The sequence below is a fragment of the Nothobranchius furzeri genome, chromosome 19 (genome assembly GCF_043380555.1).
Source record: "Nothobranchius furzeri strain GRZ-AD chromosome 19, NfurGRZ-RIMD1, whole genome shotgun sequence".
Taxonomy (NCBI): Eukaryota; Metazoa; Chordata; class Actinopteri; order Cyprinodontiformes; family Nothobranchiidae; genus Nothobranchius; species Nothobranchius furzeri.
In genome coordinates this window covers 7,173,694-7,190,319 of record NC_091759.1, presented here as the reverse complement: position 1 = coordinate 7,190,319, position 16,626 = coordinate 7,173,694, and the positions used below count along the sequence as shown (strand labels likewise).

At 42.0% G+C, this 16,626-nt stretch overlaps 1 protein-coding gene across 5 annotated transcripts in view; it reads left to right on the top strand.

Annotated features, from left to right (window-relative positions):
* LOC107394552 (sodium bicarbonate cotransporter 3) overlaps positions 1-16,626 on the top strand; it is a 60,728-nt gene that overhangs the window by 43,348 nt on the left and 754 nt on the right. For 4 of the 5 annotated variants that reach the window (XM_070547592.1, XM_070547591.1, XM_070547590.1 and 1 more), the window contains 13 exons: positions 3,403-3,577; positions 4,798-4,931; positions 5,010-5,255; positions 6,979-7,087; positions 7,764-7,925; positions 8,234-8,347; positions 8,452-8,613; positions 8,696-8,947; positions 9,563-9,631; positions 9,809-9,982; positions 10,718-10,855; positions 11,229-11,314; positions 13,605-13,956. In XM_070547592.1, coding sequence (XP_070403693.1) covers positions 3,403-3,577; positions 4,798-4,931; positions 5,010-5,255; positions 6,979-7,087; positions 7,764-7,925; positions 8,234-8,347; positions 8,452-8,613; positions 8,696-8,947; positions 9,563-9,631; positions 9,809-9,982; positions 10,718-10,855; positions 11,229-11,314; positions 13,605-13,725 — 1,942 coding nt within the window. In that variant the 3' untranslated portion in view covers positions 13,726-13,956. Of the gene's footprint in view, positions 1-3,402; positions 3,578-4,797; positions 4,932-5,009; positions 5,256-6,978; positions 7,088-7,763; positions 7,926-8,233; positions 8,348-8,451; positions 8,614-8,695; positions 8,948-9,562; positions 9,632-9,808; positions 9,983-10,717; positions 10,856-11,228; positions 11,315-13,604; positions 13,957-16,626 lie in introns of those variants that run through there. The other variant, XM_054745079.2, reaches the window with a different exon arrangement.

Sequence of the window (16,626 nt, the reverse complement as noted above, 5' to 3'; positions counted from 1 at the left end):
CAATCACAGCCAGTGTTGGCCTCATTTAACTCATCCACAAGAAAATACATCAGCAACATTTACAGAAACCACTCTGTGTTATGTCATACATCGTTACTGGTATTGAAATTGTATCTATTGGGGTTTAAGCATTTGGTAATATTTCACATCCGTATAAATTTTATTATAAGTTTGAGCTACTGTTAGCTAAATCCTCAATGGACTTTATGCTCGTTTAAAAAAGCTAAATGATTCTTTTGGAGCAATTATTAAGAAGTGACTTGTAACTAAACTTTCATTCAAATGCCCAAAATAACTAGAACCTGTGGATCTTTGTTATTAAATATTGCTTTAAGCAAGCCCCGTGTTCGTGTGTCATGCTGAGGTTAGGAGGCTTGGACCCAAAATGCAAGAACCCAGAACTACACAGGCAGGAGCGGTTGCAAAAATAAGAATCCTTTATTTTTAGAGGAGTGACAAAAAAAACTCTAAAAGCACAGGAGGCGATTAGAACATTGCTGACAAAGACAATGGACCAACTAACGCTGAGAGACAAGACAGAGTTATATACACGGGCTGGGTGATCAGAATCAGAAAAGCTTTATTGCCAGTGCTCCAGCGTCCCGAAGCATAGAAATTTGACTCCGCATCACAGCCTGACCAAGGTTACACACACACACACACATGTAGACAAAACAGATACAGGCAGACCACGAGAGCAGCCAAGAACGGCGCTCATTTCATTTAGATGAAAAGGGGATTACATGAGGATAAATTGGGGGAGGGGGGGAAAAAGGCATTTCAGAGTTACTCCCGACAGGGCGTAGCTTTGCTATGCAAAAAAACACCTCAAACATATAAGCACGAACATCAACAGTTCACAACATGAGACTCCAGTAGGAAGGCGGGGGGGCCTGGGATCCTGTTTCCCCCAGCGAGAGCAGCCATCTAAGGTGCTCATCTACTGTACAGTCACAGGTGGGAGGGAGATCTTGGAAGAAGCGAAGAGCACACTGACTCCTCCAGCTGATGACCTCGTCAGGCTGGGGGGGGGGGGGGGGGGGGGTTTCACGGGATTTGTCTGCATTCCTTCGTGGGGGTTTTAGTTGCTTGCAGCTCAAGGCTACCAGGGCGTCAGATTCAGATAAGAATTTGTTTGGGTCAGGCTGAGATAATTTTCCTCTCTGCCGTCAGTCTTTAAACTGATCGTTTCCAGTCCTTCAGTGAAGCCAATTTTGGGTTTTAAGCTTAAACGTGTCCATACCGTCCGGTGATTCTCTCCGAGGTGACATCCATTTTGCGCACTAATACCGGTATCGCAGCTAGAACATTGCCCAGCTTACGATTCACCTCGAGTAACGTCCCAGTCTGAGAAGTCTCCACATGGACGATGCTTTTCATGGGTGCGGGTCGCCCTCCAATCGCTCCCGTCTTCCCAAATTTCCAGAAAACCAGATATCCTCCCACTCCAATCGGGAGAAATCCAGTGATCATCAGGCCGAATATCCACACATCTTCGATGTCCTCAATGGACAGCTGGCAGAGGCATATTATCTTCCACTCCTTCCAGGAATTCAAAATATATCCCACCAGGTGCGTCCCCTGTGGACATGTGGGAGCCCCCTGGGAACTGTGCACAGGTGAGACTAATAAACTGAGAGGAGGAGCAGAACGGGGCAGGGGAGGAAACCAGACCTATATGGGGAAGGAAACAAAATGAACTAAAGGGAGATACAACCTAGATAATCCAAACATACAGAAAACTAAAGAAAGGTGAACTGATGAACCTGAAACTAGAAACACTCGGGGTCAGATATAGGAACTTAAAGAGACCAGAACCAAAGAAAGAGGAGATATAAACAGGAGATCTTAATACTGAAAATGGGTAAACTAAATAAGAAGTGAGTGCCAGGGGGGAACACGACGGAAACCTGGAGGGGGCTGGGGACCACAGGGACACAGAACATGACACCGTGACACTTATCACTCCATGCTCTTCTTCTTTGTTGACTTTAAACAGCAGTTTTATGCTTGTTTTATGACAGTGATAAAATCTTCTGTTTAATGAAGCCTATGAAATGACTTCATTCAGGTACGCAAACATATGGCAGAGGTTAGATAGAAGTCGAAACACAATTTTTAACATCATTTTTGCCATAAATCTGTGTTTTTGTACACCAAATTTAAACATTCAGTAAACACAACACTGTTATGTGACTGAGCGACAGGTACTGCTGTGTAATGTAGCTGCTGACATTAATGAACAAACTGATGGTCTGGAGCCAAAGCCAAAGGCAGTGAGAATGTGTTTATTTGAAACCTCACACATATCAGTAAGCACTCTATCCTTTACAAAATCCTGCTCCATTCCTCCATTTCTATAAAAGGTTAGTGCTATGAAGGAGCGACTGGAGGACAGCTGAGTGAAACGAACGAAAGAGCTATCAAAAACACGTGCTCCGTACAAGAGACAGCAGGGGATGTGAAGGCAGGCTGTAGAAGTTTTGTAGACGGGTGTGTGTGGGTGGGCGTAGGTAAGGGTGAGTTTCCTTGGTGAGAAAAGAATTTCAAAAAGTTCCTCAAAAGTTAAATTAGAATAAAGATTATATTTGAATCTTTAAGAAATAAATGAATAAGAGGGGTGTTTATTGGCAAATATCAGGCAAGACAATATATATCATAATACAGGTAGATATACAACAAACATCACAGCACGATACAATATGTATCACAGTAGGATACGATATATATCACAATACAATGCATTTTACATTACTGGGGAGATGGTACGATATTGCGTTACTAAAAGCAGGATGATACTTGCAATTTTTTAACTGAATTTCATTGGAAAACTCAGGCCAGACCCTATTAAGACACATCAAAGTTATTGTGAGATCGTGTTCCATCAGAATGAGTGTGGTAATAATAGCTGCCGCCTAACATTTGGAGTTCGAAATGCACAACACAAAAGAAATTAAATAAAAGCTAAAAAAAAAAAAGTTGATACACTGCTTTTGAAAATCAAATCAATATAAAAACATAGAATATTGCAATATTGCTGTGTATTGGTATTTTGTTACATCTTTAATGAATAAAGATGGTTTGTATTGAAGTTGTATTGAGCTCTAAAAAGTGCAATGTCTTTGCTTAATAATGATTTTTAGCTCTTTTCCTATATTCTAGTGTTGGTTAGTCTTAGCTCCATTTTAAAGCATCACAGAAGTACACTTGATTTAAATTATAATCCTAAATGTATTTAGTCTCGTCATCGCTAAAAATCATGTAAAAAGAATGAAAAGGTTCTTAAGCGCAAATAAAAAAATCTCATCAAAGCTCAGGAATCCATACTAAAAGTGTCTCCTCTGATCTGTAACCATAAACTGTTGTGCCATTTGAAAATCCCGTCTGTTTTCCCCCCTACAGGATTTTTGGTGGTTTGATTCTGGACATTAAGCGGAAAGCACCTTTCTACTGGAGCGACGTTAGGGACTCATTCAGTCTTCAGTGTCTAGCCTCCATCCTGTTCCTGTACTGCGCCTGCATGTCCCCCGTCATCACGTTTGGAGGTCTACTCGGAGAGGCAACGAAGGGCAACATAGTGAGTCATGGAGACCAGCTCTTACCCCGGGTTTCCACCGGAGCCGTCAGCAGCACGTTACTGCAGCAGCACGTCTTGCTCGCGTAAGCTGCTGCTCGGCCCTTCCCACGAGACGCGAAGCAGCAGGGGAGCAGCTGTCACCGACCGAGCACGAAGTCACACGAGTGACTTCGTCAGTAAACACAACAACAAGCAGGAGAAAACTACAACATGGTTTGTGTTTTATGTTCTGTCCGTTTTATAATCGCCAATACGGACCTGAAAAACAAAGGAGACCGCTAGCTAGGTGATAAATTCTCACGGGGACGCACAGTTAGTAACCTTTTTTAAAAGTAAACCAACCAGAAGGCAGTACGTTCTTTATTCTGAAAATCTCGGGAGCTTCTCTCCATTTCCGCGTCCGATTTCCTGTCTTTCCTTCCCCAAAATGTCGAACTTGACCCGTTTCAGAGGCGTCGCGCGTAGAAAATAGAACTGGCGCGTAAAGGCCGCGACATGCTGCTCCTGAGACGCGGCCGACTCGCGCTGCTGACGGCTGCTGACGGCTCTGGTGGAAAGCTGGGGTTAGGAGTCAGCGCTTGAGCTTTTTATGAACTCAGTGGGAAGTAAACCCTAAAGTCCCAGGTTCAGCGTTCAGATGAGTCCTACTCCCCTGTTCACATCTGTCTGGCAACAGAAGTAGACTTAATCATACATCATAGAAAAGAGACGCAAAAGCAATCAAGGGGAGCAAACGACATGTTTCAATCAACTGATGTCATTACGTCCAATGAAAATAAAGAAATGAAAGCCTTTCAAGGCTCCTGTTATCTAATTAGTAATTTCCTGTCCGTCACTTCTTTTATCAATCTGGAAGCTGTTCAAAACGAGGTTGCTCCTCCCCCTCCTGTGGTTGCCCTTTATCCAGATGGCCTTACTGTTAAGACACTGTCAGCTGATGTGTGTAATGCGTCTAAGTAAACTCAGCAGGCGAGAGCTTCACAGAAAAATGAATTCAGACAAGTCAGTGGAGTGGAGTAATTTTCACCAGTTCAACCAGGCGCTCAGACGCAACTCAAAAATTCTTTTAGGTCCAGGCTCTCAGTTTTCACGGTTGGGATCTCTTCCTCACGCCCCTTTCTTCTTCAGCTTTTCCCTCTCAATCCTCCTTTTTACTTTTTATTTTTCCCAGTCCTCCCTTTCTTATTCCCACTCTCCATCCCTTGTCCCTGTCTCCACAGAGTGCAATAGAGTCTCTTTTCGGAGCTTCGCTGACAGGAGTGGCCTACTCCCTCTTCGCAGGCCAGCCCCTCACTATTCTCGGCAGCACTGGGCCTGTTTTAGTGTTTGAAAAGATCCTCTTCAAGTTTTGCAAGTGAGTTTGGGATAGATTATGATATAGTTGGACCTTGATGTTAATGTGTTCACCAGGTTGTATTCCTCCCTCTCCTAGTGATTATAGCTTATCTTACCTGTCGCTGCGGACCAGCATTGGTCTCTGGACGGCCTTCCTGTGTGCTGTGCTGGTCGCTACAGATGCTAGCTCACTGGTCTGCTACATCACCCGCTTCACAGAGGAGGCCTTTGCGGCACTCATCTGCATAATCTTTATCTACGAGGCTCTGGAGAAGCTGTTTCACCTCGGAGAATACTTTCCTGTCAATATGCACAACAGCTTAGACAATCTGACCTTCTACACGTGAGTGCTGACGTTAAGTTAAGACCCTGTACACACGTAGCCAGATATTTTTCTATGGTTTGGCCTGTCGTACACACAAAAGTAAAGAGAAATGCCCAAAAATTATTCTTTAAAAAATTCCAACCAAAGTGGAGATTTGCAATCTCTTCGCTGTCAGCGTTTGCTTTTGGACGTGAATAACCGGGGTTTGCGGTTTCGCAACGTCAATGCCCAAGGCAAAAACGCTCAGTCATTATGTTTGCGACTTGTTTACTCTCGCTTACTTGTTTTTACAAACTCAATTACTGCTCAGTGTGGGCGGCATTAAGGACGGTTATTGTCTGCCGCCTCGTTATTTCATGGAACATTTTTCTGCAAAGACTCCAACAATTTGGGGAACTGCTGCCACCTACAGGCTTGGCATGCCTATGAATGCACTTTACAATGCACTGGATATTTTGCTTAAAACAAGGTGGAGTGCACTCAAGTCTTTTCCTAAGCCGCTTTTACAAAACAATGCCGTCAATTTGCTGCAGCGGTAATGTGGCGCAATCATATCTTTTTTTTATAAAAGATTGGGCGATGGCGGCATTAAGGAGGTATGGGGGTGATCTCTGCGCTGCTGCCGACTTCCGTTTATCTTGGACGCAACTTGCTTTCAATTTGAGTCGAAGCTGCGATCGTTACGTTTTTTTTTTTTAACAAGCCATTCATAAAGGTGTCTGTCCCCCACAGTCCCCGTGCTGTCTCTGGTGATCTGAGCTCCAGAAGAGCTGCAATGCCTCCAGTTTGCCATCTCAGCTGATTTTGTTCAAAAAGCAAAACTTATTGCGTTTACTTTGATTTTCATTATAGTTGCCGGCCGGAGCTCGGCAGTAATTCCCCACGTCATCATGACACCTCCCTCTGTTGCGCCATGGTGCAATCGCTGTTAATTGGACAGACAATTACTACGGGGGCGACGGTGGCACAGGAGTTAAGTGCTCGCCCCACAATCGGAAGGTTGCTGGTTCGAGCCCTGCTCAGTCTGTCACTGTCGTTGTGACCTTGGGCAAGACACTTAACCCACGTTGCCTGCTGGTGGTGGTCGGAGGGACCGGTGGCGCCAGTGCTCGGCAGCCTCGCCTCTGTCAGTGCGCCCCAGGGCAGCTGTGGCTACATTGTAGCTCATCCCCACCAGTGTGTGAATGTGTGTGTGAATGGGTGAATGACTGATTGTGTTGTAAAGTGCCTTGGGGGGTTCCAGGACTCTAGAAGGCGCTATATCAAATACAGGCCATTTACCATCTACCATTTACCATTTACCAAGCGAAGCGGAACGAATGCCGCAAAATCCATGCAACGCCATACCGGCGTGGCGCGTTTATAAGACACACCGTTGCCGTAATATTACACTTATTTGCCGGCACGGTGTGTCTTGTAAAAAGGGCTCTAGGAGGGTGGGAGAGGATTTTCGGTGTTACAAAAACCCGGCTACGTGTGTTCATGACCTGAATGTTGTGTTTTTACCACACAAACAAGAAGCTGGTTGCTCTTTCTTTTTTATAATTAAGTGTTTATTGAAATGCTTTCCAGTAGCCCGTGAGGGATACCAATAAAATAATACATTGCCATATTTGGTATTACTTATGGATCTTCTATAGCTTGTGTTTGTGTTCGCTTTAACTGACATTAATTTAGTTTATTTCTTGCATTAAGAAGAAGGTGCTGATTTTTCTAAACATTGTTTTCTTTTTGTCCCCAGGTGTCAGTGCTTTCCACCAGTCAACGCGTCAGACCAGCTGATGCAGCGGTGGAACCAGACAGGTTACCACAGCTCCGGCTCCATCCCATGGAGCAGCCTCAACGTTTCGGTGAGATGGGCTCACAGTGACCTCTAGTGTGTGAGACGGTTATTATAACCTCTGTATAAAGCTGCTTTGGTGTTTATCCTCATTTTAGAGGAATAACTTATGATAACAGTAACGAGTTAAAGTTAAAAAACGATAGCAAAATTTCATTTGAAATGCTTGCTGATGCATCAGGATTTAACATAATTTCGTATTCAACCTCTCAAGATAAAGACAGTGCTGGGTGCTGTTCAGTGAGAGCCATCAAGAGCCAAATGTTTGTAATCGTTAGCTGAAGCAGGCGGATCCTCAGTGAGAGGACTCTGTGGGGATTTGCTCAGATAGAAGTTCAGGAAGCAGCAAGGAAACGAGGCGAGCTGCAAACACTTCCCTCCGGTGTGCAGCAGAAACACCGGGAGAGGTAAAAGGTGTTGCTATCCGAGCAGCTGAGACCCAGTCTGAATGTTGCCACGACAACAATCATCATCACCACTGACGACCGAAGCAAAGTAATCCTGCTTTAAGGTTTATCCCTGCGGGTTTAAAACACAACGTAAAAATCTTGCTGCAAGAAAACAAACTATGGGAAGAAAGGAACATAAACTCATAATAACCCATGACTCAGACATCGAAGGGCACCTGACTCTGATATGTCACTAACCTTACAGCTGATGGAGCAGCTATCCTCTCTCCTCTCCAGATGTGTAAATGGCTCCATGGGGAGTTTGTGGGTCCTGCCTGTGGTCACCATGGTCCCTACATCCCAGATGTTCTCTTCTGGTCTATCATCCTCTTCTTCACCACCTTCTTTCTATCCTCATTCCTGAAGCAGTTTAAGACAGATAGATACTTCCCCACTAAGGTGAGATGTTTAAAAGGCATAAAGTTCTGCATTAAATGGTATAAAATGTGAATTTTAATTAGAAAAACTTCCATCGGGGCGTGTTTTGTCTTTGGGTTCATGCTTGTGTGGGTGGATGGATCTAAAAGCTTCTCGTGGTTTTGTAAATGTTTACATTGCGTCAGTCATTAGTATGCCTGAGCAGTCTCCTGTACGAAGGAGAAAGCTTCTCGTGTCCTCCCACACGTGTGTAAGTTGGTCTGTTGTCATTTGGTGAAAGCAGACGTGGTCTCAAGTGTTCCTCTGACGGGTGCGTGTTTGCCCTGTAGGTGCGTTCCACCATCAGTGATTTTGCTGTTTTCATAACCATCATGATCATGGTGTTGGTGGATTATCTGATGGGGATCCCCTCTCCTAAACTGAATGTTCCGGACCGCTTTGAAGTAGGCATCAGCTCCAATTTTAAACATTTTTTCTTCCATTATATATCTTCTACTTCTGTTTTATGCTACTTATACTAATTATAGCTCGGGTTTTACCCATTTAGCCAACTTCTAAGAACAGAGGCTGGTTGATGGATCCATTAGGGGAGAATCCCTGGTGGACGCTGCTGGTGGCGGCACTTCCTGCTTTGCTCTGCACCATCCTCATCTTCATGGACCAGCAGATCACTGCAGTCATCATCAACCGCAAAGAGCACAAGTTAAAGGTCAGACTTAACTTGGGCAGTTTTATAAAAGTTTCTTAAATGCTCATCACACCACCTCTTTGTTTCCTTGGGTGTTCTACAGAAAGGCTGTGGCTATCACCTGGATTTGCTGATTGTATCAGTAATGCTGGGCGTGTGCTCTATTATGGGGTTACCATGGTTTGTGGCGGCCACTGTCCTGTCCATTTCCCACGTAAACAGCCTGAAGGTGGAGTCTGGTTGCTCTGCACCAGGAGAACAGCCCAAGTTTCTGGGCATTCGCGAGCAGCGGGTCACAGGATTCATGATCTTTGTCCTCATGGGCTGTTCTGTTTTCATGACGTCAGTTCTGAAGGTAGGGTGGAATGTCGGTGATGTGCAGGAAGGTATCTGTCTTGTAAAGAGGTGTATGGGACAAGATTTGTGCCAAAAGGATATATCCAAAAAAAAAATAATAATAATAAAGTCCCACGTGAAATATACCTGAATAAAGCAACCAAAAACAACATTTTTCTGAAGCAAAAGTGTGAATTTCTAAAGCAAAACAAATAAATAAATTCATCACTCTAAAAACAAAAGGATTAGATATTAAGACATCTCTATGTTTCAGAACTTTTCTTATTTTATTTCCTTGACACGTTTTGGTTCTCACTTAATTCTGCATTAAGCAGACTATTTAGGCTTTTATTCTGAAGAGCATTTTATGGATTTGCCAACAGCTCAGTCTCAGTGGGAGGGACTTATCCGTGCTTCGATCTTTGTTATGAGGGGTTGGAGTGAGCGGCTTGTGCTGTTTCCCATACACAAACTTCCACTGTGACATTTTGGTTGCTTCAATCATGTACTTTTGGTACTAATCTTATCCCATACAATGTACTTTTGGTGCTAATTTTATCCCATAGACCCTACTGTAAGCTCTAAATAATTCGCACTATGATGTTCTGTGCTGCTTCATTCCTGCTCTCTCTAGTTTATTCCTATGCCGGTCCTGTATGGAGTCTTTCTCTACATGGGGGTCTCGTCCCTTAAAGGCATACAAGTAAGAGACTCTGCTCTGCCCGTCTTTGAAGAATATAAGCCTGTTAATTCAAAGCAGAACTGCTGTTAGACAATTGTTCCTCCTGAACTTCAAAACCCTTGATTCAAATTCCATGAAAGCTTTAAGTGTTGCTCGTGTCCTCACCACGATATTTGCATGTCTCCTTTTCCCTTTTAGTTCTTTGACAGAATCAAACTGTTTGGCATGCCAGCAAAGCACCAGCCTGATCTGATCTACTTGCGCTACGTGCCGCTGTGGAAGGTCCACATATTCACGCTGGTGCAGCTCACCTGTTTGGTTTTGCTCTGGGTCATCAAGGCTTCTGCAGCAGCTGTGGTCTTTCCCATGATGGTAAGGACTGATGAGGAACTCAAGGACAGAGCTGGAGAAATTGGCACAAGATTTGTAATAGCACAGCTCACTGGTCTCGTTTATTGTTGCATCAAATTAGGACAAGACAATATCTCGAGATTAAAAAAAAAAGTTATATATTTTCATACAAGATGACCCAGAAAAGTTTATACTGATATCAAAGTACAATCAGCTTAACCACATAAAAAGTACGGGGGCCTGCAGTGGCCAGAATACTTCAGAAAGTACCATGAATCTTTCCTTACTTGCTGGTATGAGTGTGAGATTCTAGCCATGTTTGCCTTCACAACTTTAATAACTTTGCGCTGCATGACCTACGTTAGCATAATCCGCCACCTAGGATGTCAGAATTCAGCTAAAAAAACATCAATTTGTCACGATTAGATTATTTGTATACAATGATTTTTTTCAACACACAAAAAATTATTTTAATCACATAAAATTCACGATTGCTAGGGCGGTTTAGAGTGACTTGTGTCGGTTCGAAACAGCAGGCGTAGCATAGCTCAGATGACTAGAACAACCTTTGACTGGACTTACTCGACTAAACTGACATGCTAGCTTGGTTTGCAGGGCGTTTGTGCAATGGTTGAATCATCACAATGTCAGATTATTTAAAAATATTAATATTGTAACAACACTGTTTCACTTTAATTCTCGTTTTCGGGTGGTTTGTGCTTTTTTATTTATTTATTTTTTTGTCTTTACCTCCAGGTTCTGGCACTTGTTTTTATCCGAAAGCTTCTGGATCTTTTTTTTACTAAGAGAGAGTTGAGCTGGCTCGATGACCTGATGCCAGAAAGCAAAAAGAAAACAGAGGATGACAAAAAAATCAAAGCACTTGAAAATCTGGTAGATTTATTATTTTATTTGACCTTTGTGTGTGTGTGTGTGTGTGTGTGTGTGTGTGTGTGTGTGTGTGTGTGTGTGTGTGTGTGTGTGTGTGTGTGTGTGTGTGTGTGTGTCAAAGCCATGAATTAGAGAACTAAATTATTGAAATTAAAGACCGTTTTGTAGTTTGTAATTAAAATTTTAAATGCTACAAGTTTTTTTTTTTACTGTAAATGTTAAATTCTTTGAGTTTACGATTTTCTTTTTTCTTTTGAGGCACTAATTTTATTTTTACGTAATAAAAATGAACATTAAATAACATGAATTAGACAGCTTGGGCATTTTTACACCAAGATTATTTCAATAGTTGTGAATTTGAACCATTTTGACTCAGGAAGAAGAGTTAGAGGCGCAGGAGGAAGAGGAGTTGGGACTGAAGGTCCGGTTTGGAGGTTCAACTCGGCTCAGCATCTCAGGAAGGTGAGCGGTGCTTTTTATAAAAGATCAGAATATTAAAATGGTAATTAAGAGACATTAAGTTTGTTTTACGTTAGTCAATCGCACCAAACGCCCGCTCCATTATATGTTATTAGAAGCCTAGGCAATTGTATAATTGATTAAAAATCTTTAAAAGGTGAAGGAAAAAATAAAATTTTCACCTTTCTCAAGCACAAATCTGAGCCTAATTTGTTGCTGCAGCTTTTTTTAATTATAAACCAGAGCTGTGAACAGATTTCCTGGAGCATCGGTTGTGTCATTCTGGCCAACTTGAACAGATCTTAGAGGAGCAGGGACCCACAGCCTCCCAGTGGAAGGAGAGGTAGCAGGGCAGATGTTCCTGATGCAAAGCATCCGACCCAAATTAGCTCTGATTACCCAGACTCAGACATTTACCAGGCCTTCCCACTGGACACGTTAGCATGAAATGACCTCTGTGAAGCAGCAATTAGCACTAAATTTCCACTTCGAGTCAATTTCTTATTCGCTAATCTTCCAGAACACGTCAAGCTCAGCAGTTTCACATCGGGCCGGATATGAAGTCAAACACGAGAGTGGCACAGAACATCCAGAAGTTTTCGAAGGAAAAGACGCATGCAGATTTTCTGGTTCTTAAATAGTAAAAAATAATACAACAGTACTTGTGACACCTCCTTAAATGAAGAGAAATAAATAAATAAACGGCAGACATTTTGGATACATGCTGCCATCTTTCTCTTTGCTCGTTATCTCGTGAACTCCCAAAATCACACGTGATCTTTACATTTCCCTGTGATTTTATTGCCGAACCAGCTATGTAAAATGTTTTTGCTGCTGATTTGTATCTGAAACGCTCCGGGTGGGAAGTGATGCACTGCAGATGCCACAGGGAAAACGCGTCTATTACACCCCACGGCTTCCGCCTCTAGTGGAAGGGTTAGGTCGCCGAGTAAAAACCTTACTTTACAACTTTCTGCTTTCATTTCTTTAAGCCAAATATTCAGTGTTGTTGTCTGGCTCACTGTTTCTGCGCGTTCTGTTTTAACAAACAAACCTTTGTTTAAAGTGTCAACTACACTTTCCACATGTTAAGAACGACTGTCCTCGTGATCTGTCTCGTCAGTGGCGTTTCTACTTTAAATTTGTCTCAGTCTCTAACTTAAAAGGGGCATTATGGAAGTTTGACAGCCAAAACATGTGTAGAAATAAGAAATTTCTTCTTCATACATTCTCCTACAATGCCCTGGTCCTGTAGAATGAGCCCTGGCATTTTTACTGTGATTGCCTGTTTTTCTGTAAAATCACAGAAAAAGAGAGCTGCTCGGGTCCAGCAGGCTGCTTCATGCGCGTTCACGCTCAGGCATAGCCCGTAGCATTTGCTATCCGTAGCTTTAGCAGCAGAGAGTGAGGCAGTGCCAACTCAGTGACTTTGTCGCTGTTCCTAACACCTAGTGATGAACCTAGCTACATTTCTGAGGACCCTTAGCTACTTTCTTCTAGATATTTCCTGCAAATCAGCAACAAAATAGCCATTTTCGCTCCGAACCGTTCTTTGTTTTGACGTTTCAGGTGTCATCAAGGATATAAAAGTTACAGATACTGTGAATGCTACTGGTGCGTAGCTCACCTTGTAAGATGTCTGACTCCCAAGCAGAAGACCTGGGTTCGATTCTGGATGTAAACATAGTTCATTTAGAGTTTCTTTTTTATATTAATATTTTTTTTTTTTTACAATAATAAGACACCCAAATTTTTGTTTGAGACTCGCCGAATGGCATTGAATTCACAGATAAAAAAGATGTGGGTTCAACTTTCATTTTGGAACAATTTTTCAAGCAAGGGAAGGGAATGATCTGAGCATGCAGGAGGACTGACCCATCTTAAACGTTTGTCGGCTGTGCTGAAGAGAAAGGTACAGAACCTAATTAATTAATTAATTAGCTGTGTGTCCTCTGTCCTCCGGGCCACACACACACACACACACACACACACACACACACACACACACACACACACACACACACACACACACACACACACACACGGGACTGTCTCAGATGTTATTTTTGTTAAGGAGTGTGCACGTACAGCATGCGCGCCTCGTGCACGAGCCTACTATTGAAGCTGTCGTTACGCTTTTGGCCTGAGGGGGCAATCACGAGCATAAAAATTCAAAACGCCGTAAAGTCCCTTTAAAGCATGTTCGTGTCTTCTTGTTTGAACTTTTGTGATCATGTCTGTCTTCTCTCAGTGTTCGTCTTTACATTTTTTCTACTTTTTTTTTGGCATTCAGTTCTGATTGTGACCCACTGGTTGTAAATATCTCTGATGAAATTGTCCGAACGGAAGCGTGGAAGGCTGTGAACTCGAGTGCACAGCCTTGCGTCCCATCTGAGAAGCGTGGTGAAAGGTAGCTATGCGTCACCTCCTGAGAGCTCCCCAAACACCAACGTGTTCATGACTCTGCAGGATTATTTAAAACATACAAATAAATGATGATTTTAATAATAAACGAGGATACAGTCTTTAGATTTGGATCTTTCTTTTTATCTTTAGACTGATAATGTGTTTACAGTGATATATTGAAAAAAGGGCTTGAAATGTACAAGAAAACTTTATTTAGAGGTCCAAGAAATTTTTCAGTCATGAACATTTAGCTGACAAAAAGATACAGTAAACAGCTGGAATTGTGGGAAGGCCTAATATGTGATTTGGTGAAGCCTACCAGCTAAATAATTAAGAAACATGTTGAAAAAAACAATTGCACTGCACAATTTGGTCACATCAAATATTTATGTTGTAAATGTGCAGTTTTCACATTTAATTTGACAGACTTTTGAAGTAGTCCATGTCCTGATTCAGTGGGTCCCAGACTTTTCTCCCGGCATTTGCATAGTAGTTGCACTCGTTTTGACCGTTTGCTAATTTATGTATGTAAAGACCTCCCCAAACCTTCTGAAATCTATATTACGATTGGGACACCTCTCCATACACACGAGTGTTACAATAGGCCTACTCCACACTGAACCCTACGGATTAAGGCTGGGATAAATAAATGCAGACACTAATACTTTTGGAAACACCTCCTTTATTTGGGAACCACGGGGATGCGACTGTCAAGGGAGTTTCCAAAGTGTCTCCAAATGTTTGGGGAGGTTTTCAATTTCATTGCAATTCCTCAAGTTGTTTTCTGCAATTTTTCCAACTAACAGGACCTCACTGATAAATTGTTTGAATGTTGAACAAAAACCTGGCCAGCTATTTCCTCAAAATGTGAACAAGAGTTCTTAAACGCTTCTTAGTTTTTGCAAATCTTAGGTGTAAGAAGACAACTTTAGGAGGGGCTGAATTCACCTGGTAGATAAAATTAGAGCATATTCAGGAAATTGTAATTTTTTTTCAGGAAAATTTGAAACATTTTGATTTAACTGTAAAAGATTTGTACAACAAACTGTTTGCAATTACATCAAATGCTTTACGTGACCACATCCTTTTTAAAATTTGCCACAAAAACATCAAAATCAAGGTGATTTTCAACTGAAATTTTGTAAATTGCCTTTTCATTTGGTCTCCAAATTGCAGTTAGTATCTAGTTTAGATTTAGATTTAAGTTGTACTCCCTTTCAACTAATGGACCTTTTCCACCTCCAAACATGGCTCAACTCTGCTCTACACGGTTCGGGTGGTTTTCTATTACAACAGAGAAACTGCTCTAGTGAGTGGGCTTGCCACAACGAGGTGGACTCCAGAGTTTGAAAAGTGGCACAAAGTGGTCTGTACACGAGACACAAACACAATACAACAATGGAAGGCATGGTAGTGATGTAGAACATTCAGAATGTACCTACTGGAACATTCCCTTCACTTGGTGTTTTTTTTTTTTTTGTCAGACTCCAAAAAGAAGAGACCCGCAAAAGTCAGTGGGCAGTGAGCCAATCAGTGACCAGCCTCTTTAATGTTGCGTTTTCAGCTTGGCTCGGTTCGCCTGGAATCGCTTTAAAGTAGGGACTAAACACCTGGTACTCGTTACTAGTGGAAACACTTTGGAACTGAACCAAACCAAGTTGAGCCAGGCTGAGTAGGTACTAAAGCTGGGTGACTTATCGAATTTTTCAAAGCAATATTCATTAGTCCAAAGAAAGAAGATGGGACATTTAGACGTTTTATGGGCCTAACACACATCCCAAATAGTGATCCACCTAGCACAATCTTTCGTACTCAGTTTGCGGAAAGGGTACTCATGCTTCATTCTTTTCCTAACATCATTGGCTATTAGATGTGTCAATCGACAACTTAATAGGCCACAATTTGTTTGAGCTACAAGTGAGAAGAGATGGCTGTATTTGTGACCTACGGCCTTGGTGAAAGGTGTTCCGGCAGAGGAGGTAATCCTTCACCTGATCAAAAGGGCTCTCTTCTGTCAACGACATAAGGCTTCGAATGGTTAGTTAGACATTATTATGAATTTCCAAGTGGTTTGACATAAGCCTATATCGTGTTTACAGATATGCTTGTATCCTTTATATCCATACATAAATGGAATACGACAATCCTTGCTTTCTAATGATGCATTTATATATACATAGTATTGATGGGTACCTTTGACATTTGAATCGATCCGTTACTAATTCCCGGTACCTACGAATCGATACCGGTACTTAACGGTACCAGTTTTCGATACTTTTGAGTGTTTATTATTTTAATTCTCTTTTATAATTAAATATATATTTTTCTCAATATATAACAATATTTGATAAATATCACGATAAATAACATTCAACTGTTTGTATTAACATCGTCCTTGTAGTTTTATAAGCTGATAATTAAACTGAAGCAAACATCTTTACTGTGAACTAAATTTACTGTGTATCTTCATTCCTTTTGCCGTCTTTTTTCATTTGATTTTTCCTACTGGGAAGTTAGAATTTCCGAGGAGAAAGCGAACACACCATTAGCTGATAACAATGGTAGCAATGAAAGCTAACATACCAAGCTAACGTTATCTTAAACAGTTTATTTAGCTGCTGGAGCAGATTAAAACGATGATGCCTCACACTTAGATCGTTGTCACTGGTTTCATCTTCACCCAATCACCCGTCGCATTTAGTAAAGTGAAGCCAAACTTTAGAGCGCGTTCATGTTCTTCTAGTCGGGAATTTCTGAGTTCCGAGGAGAAAGCAAACGCACCATTAGCGAAACGGAAGCTAACATATCAAGCTAATTATTTACCTACCGGAGCAGATTAAGATGAGGATGTCTCACTTAGATCGTTGTCGCTGGTTTCATCATCACCCAGTTACCCATCACATTTAGTG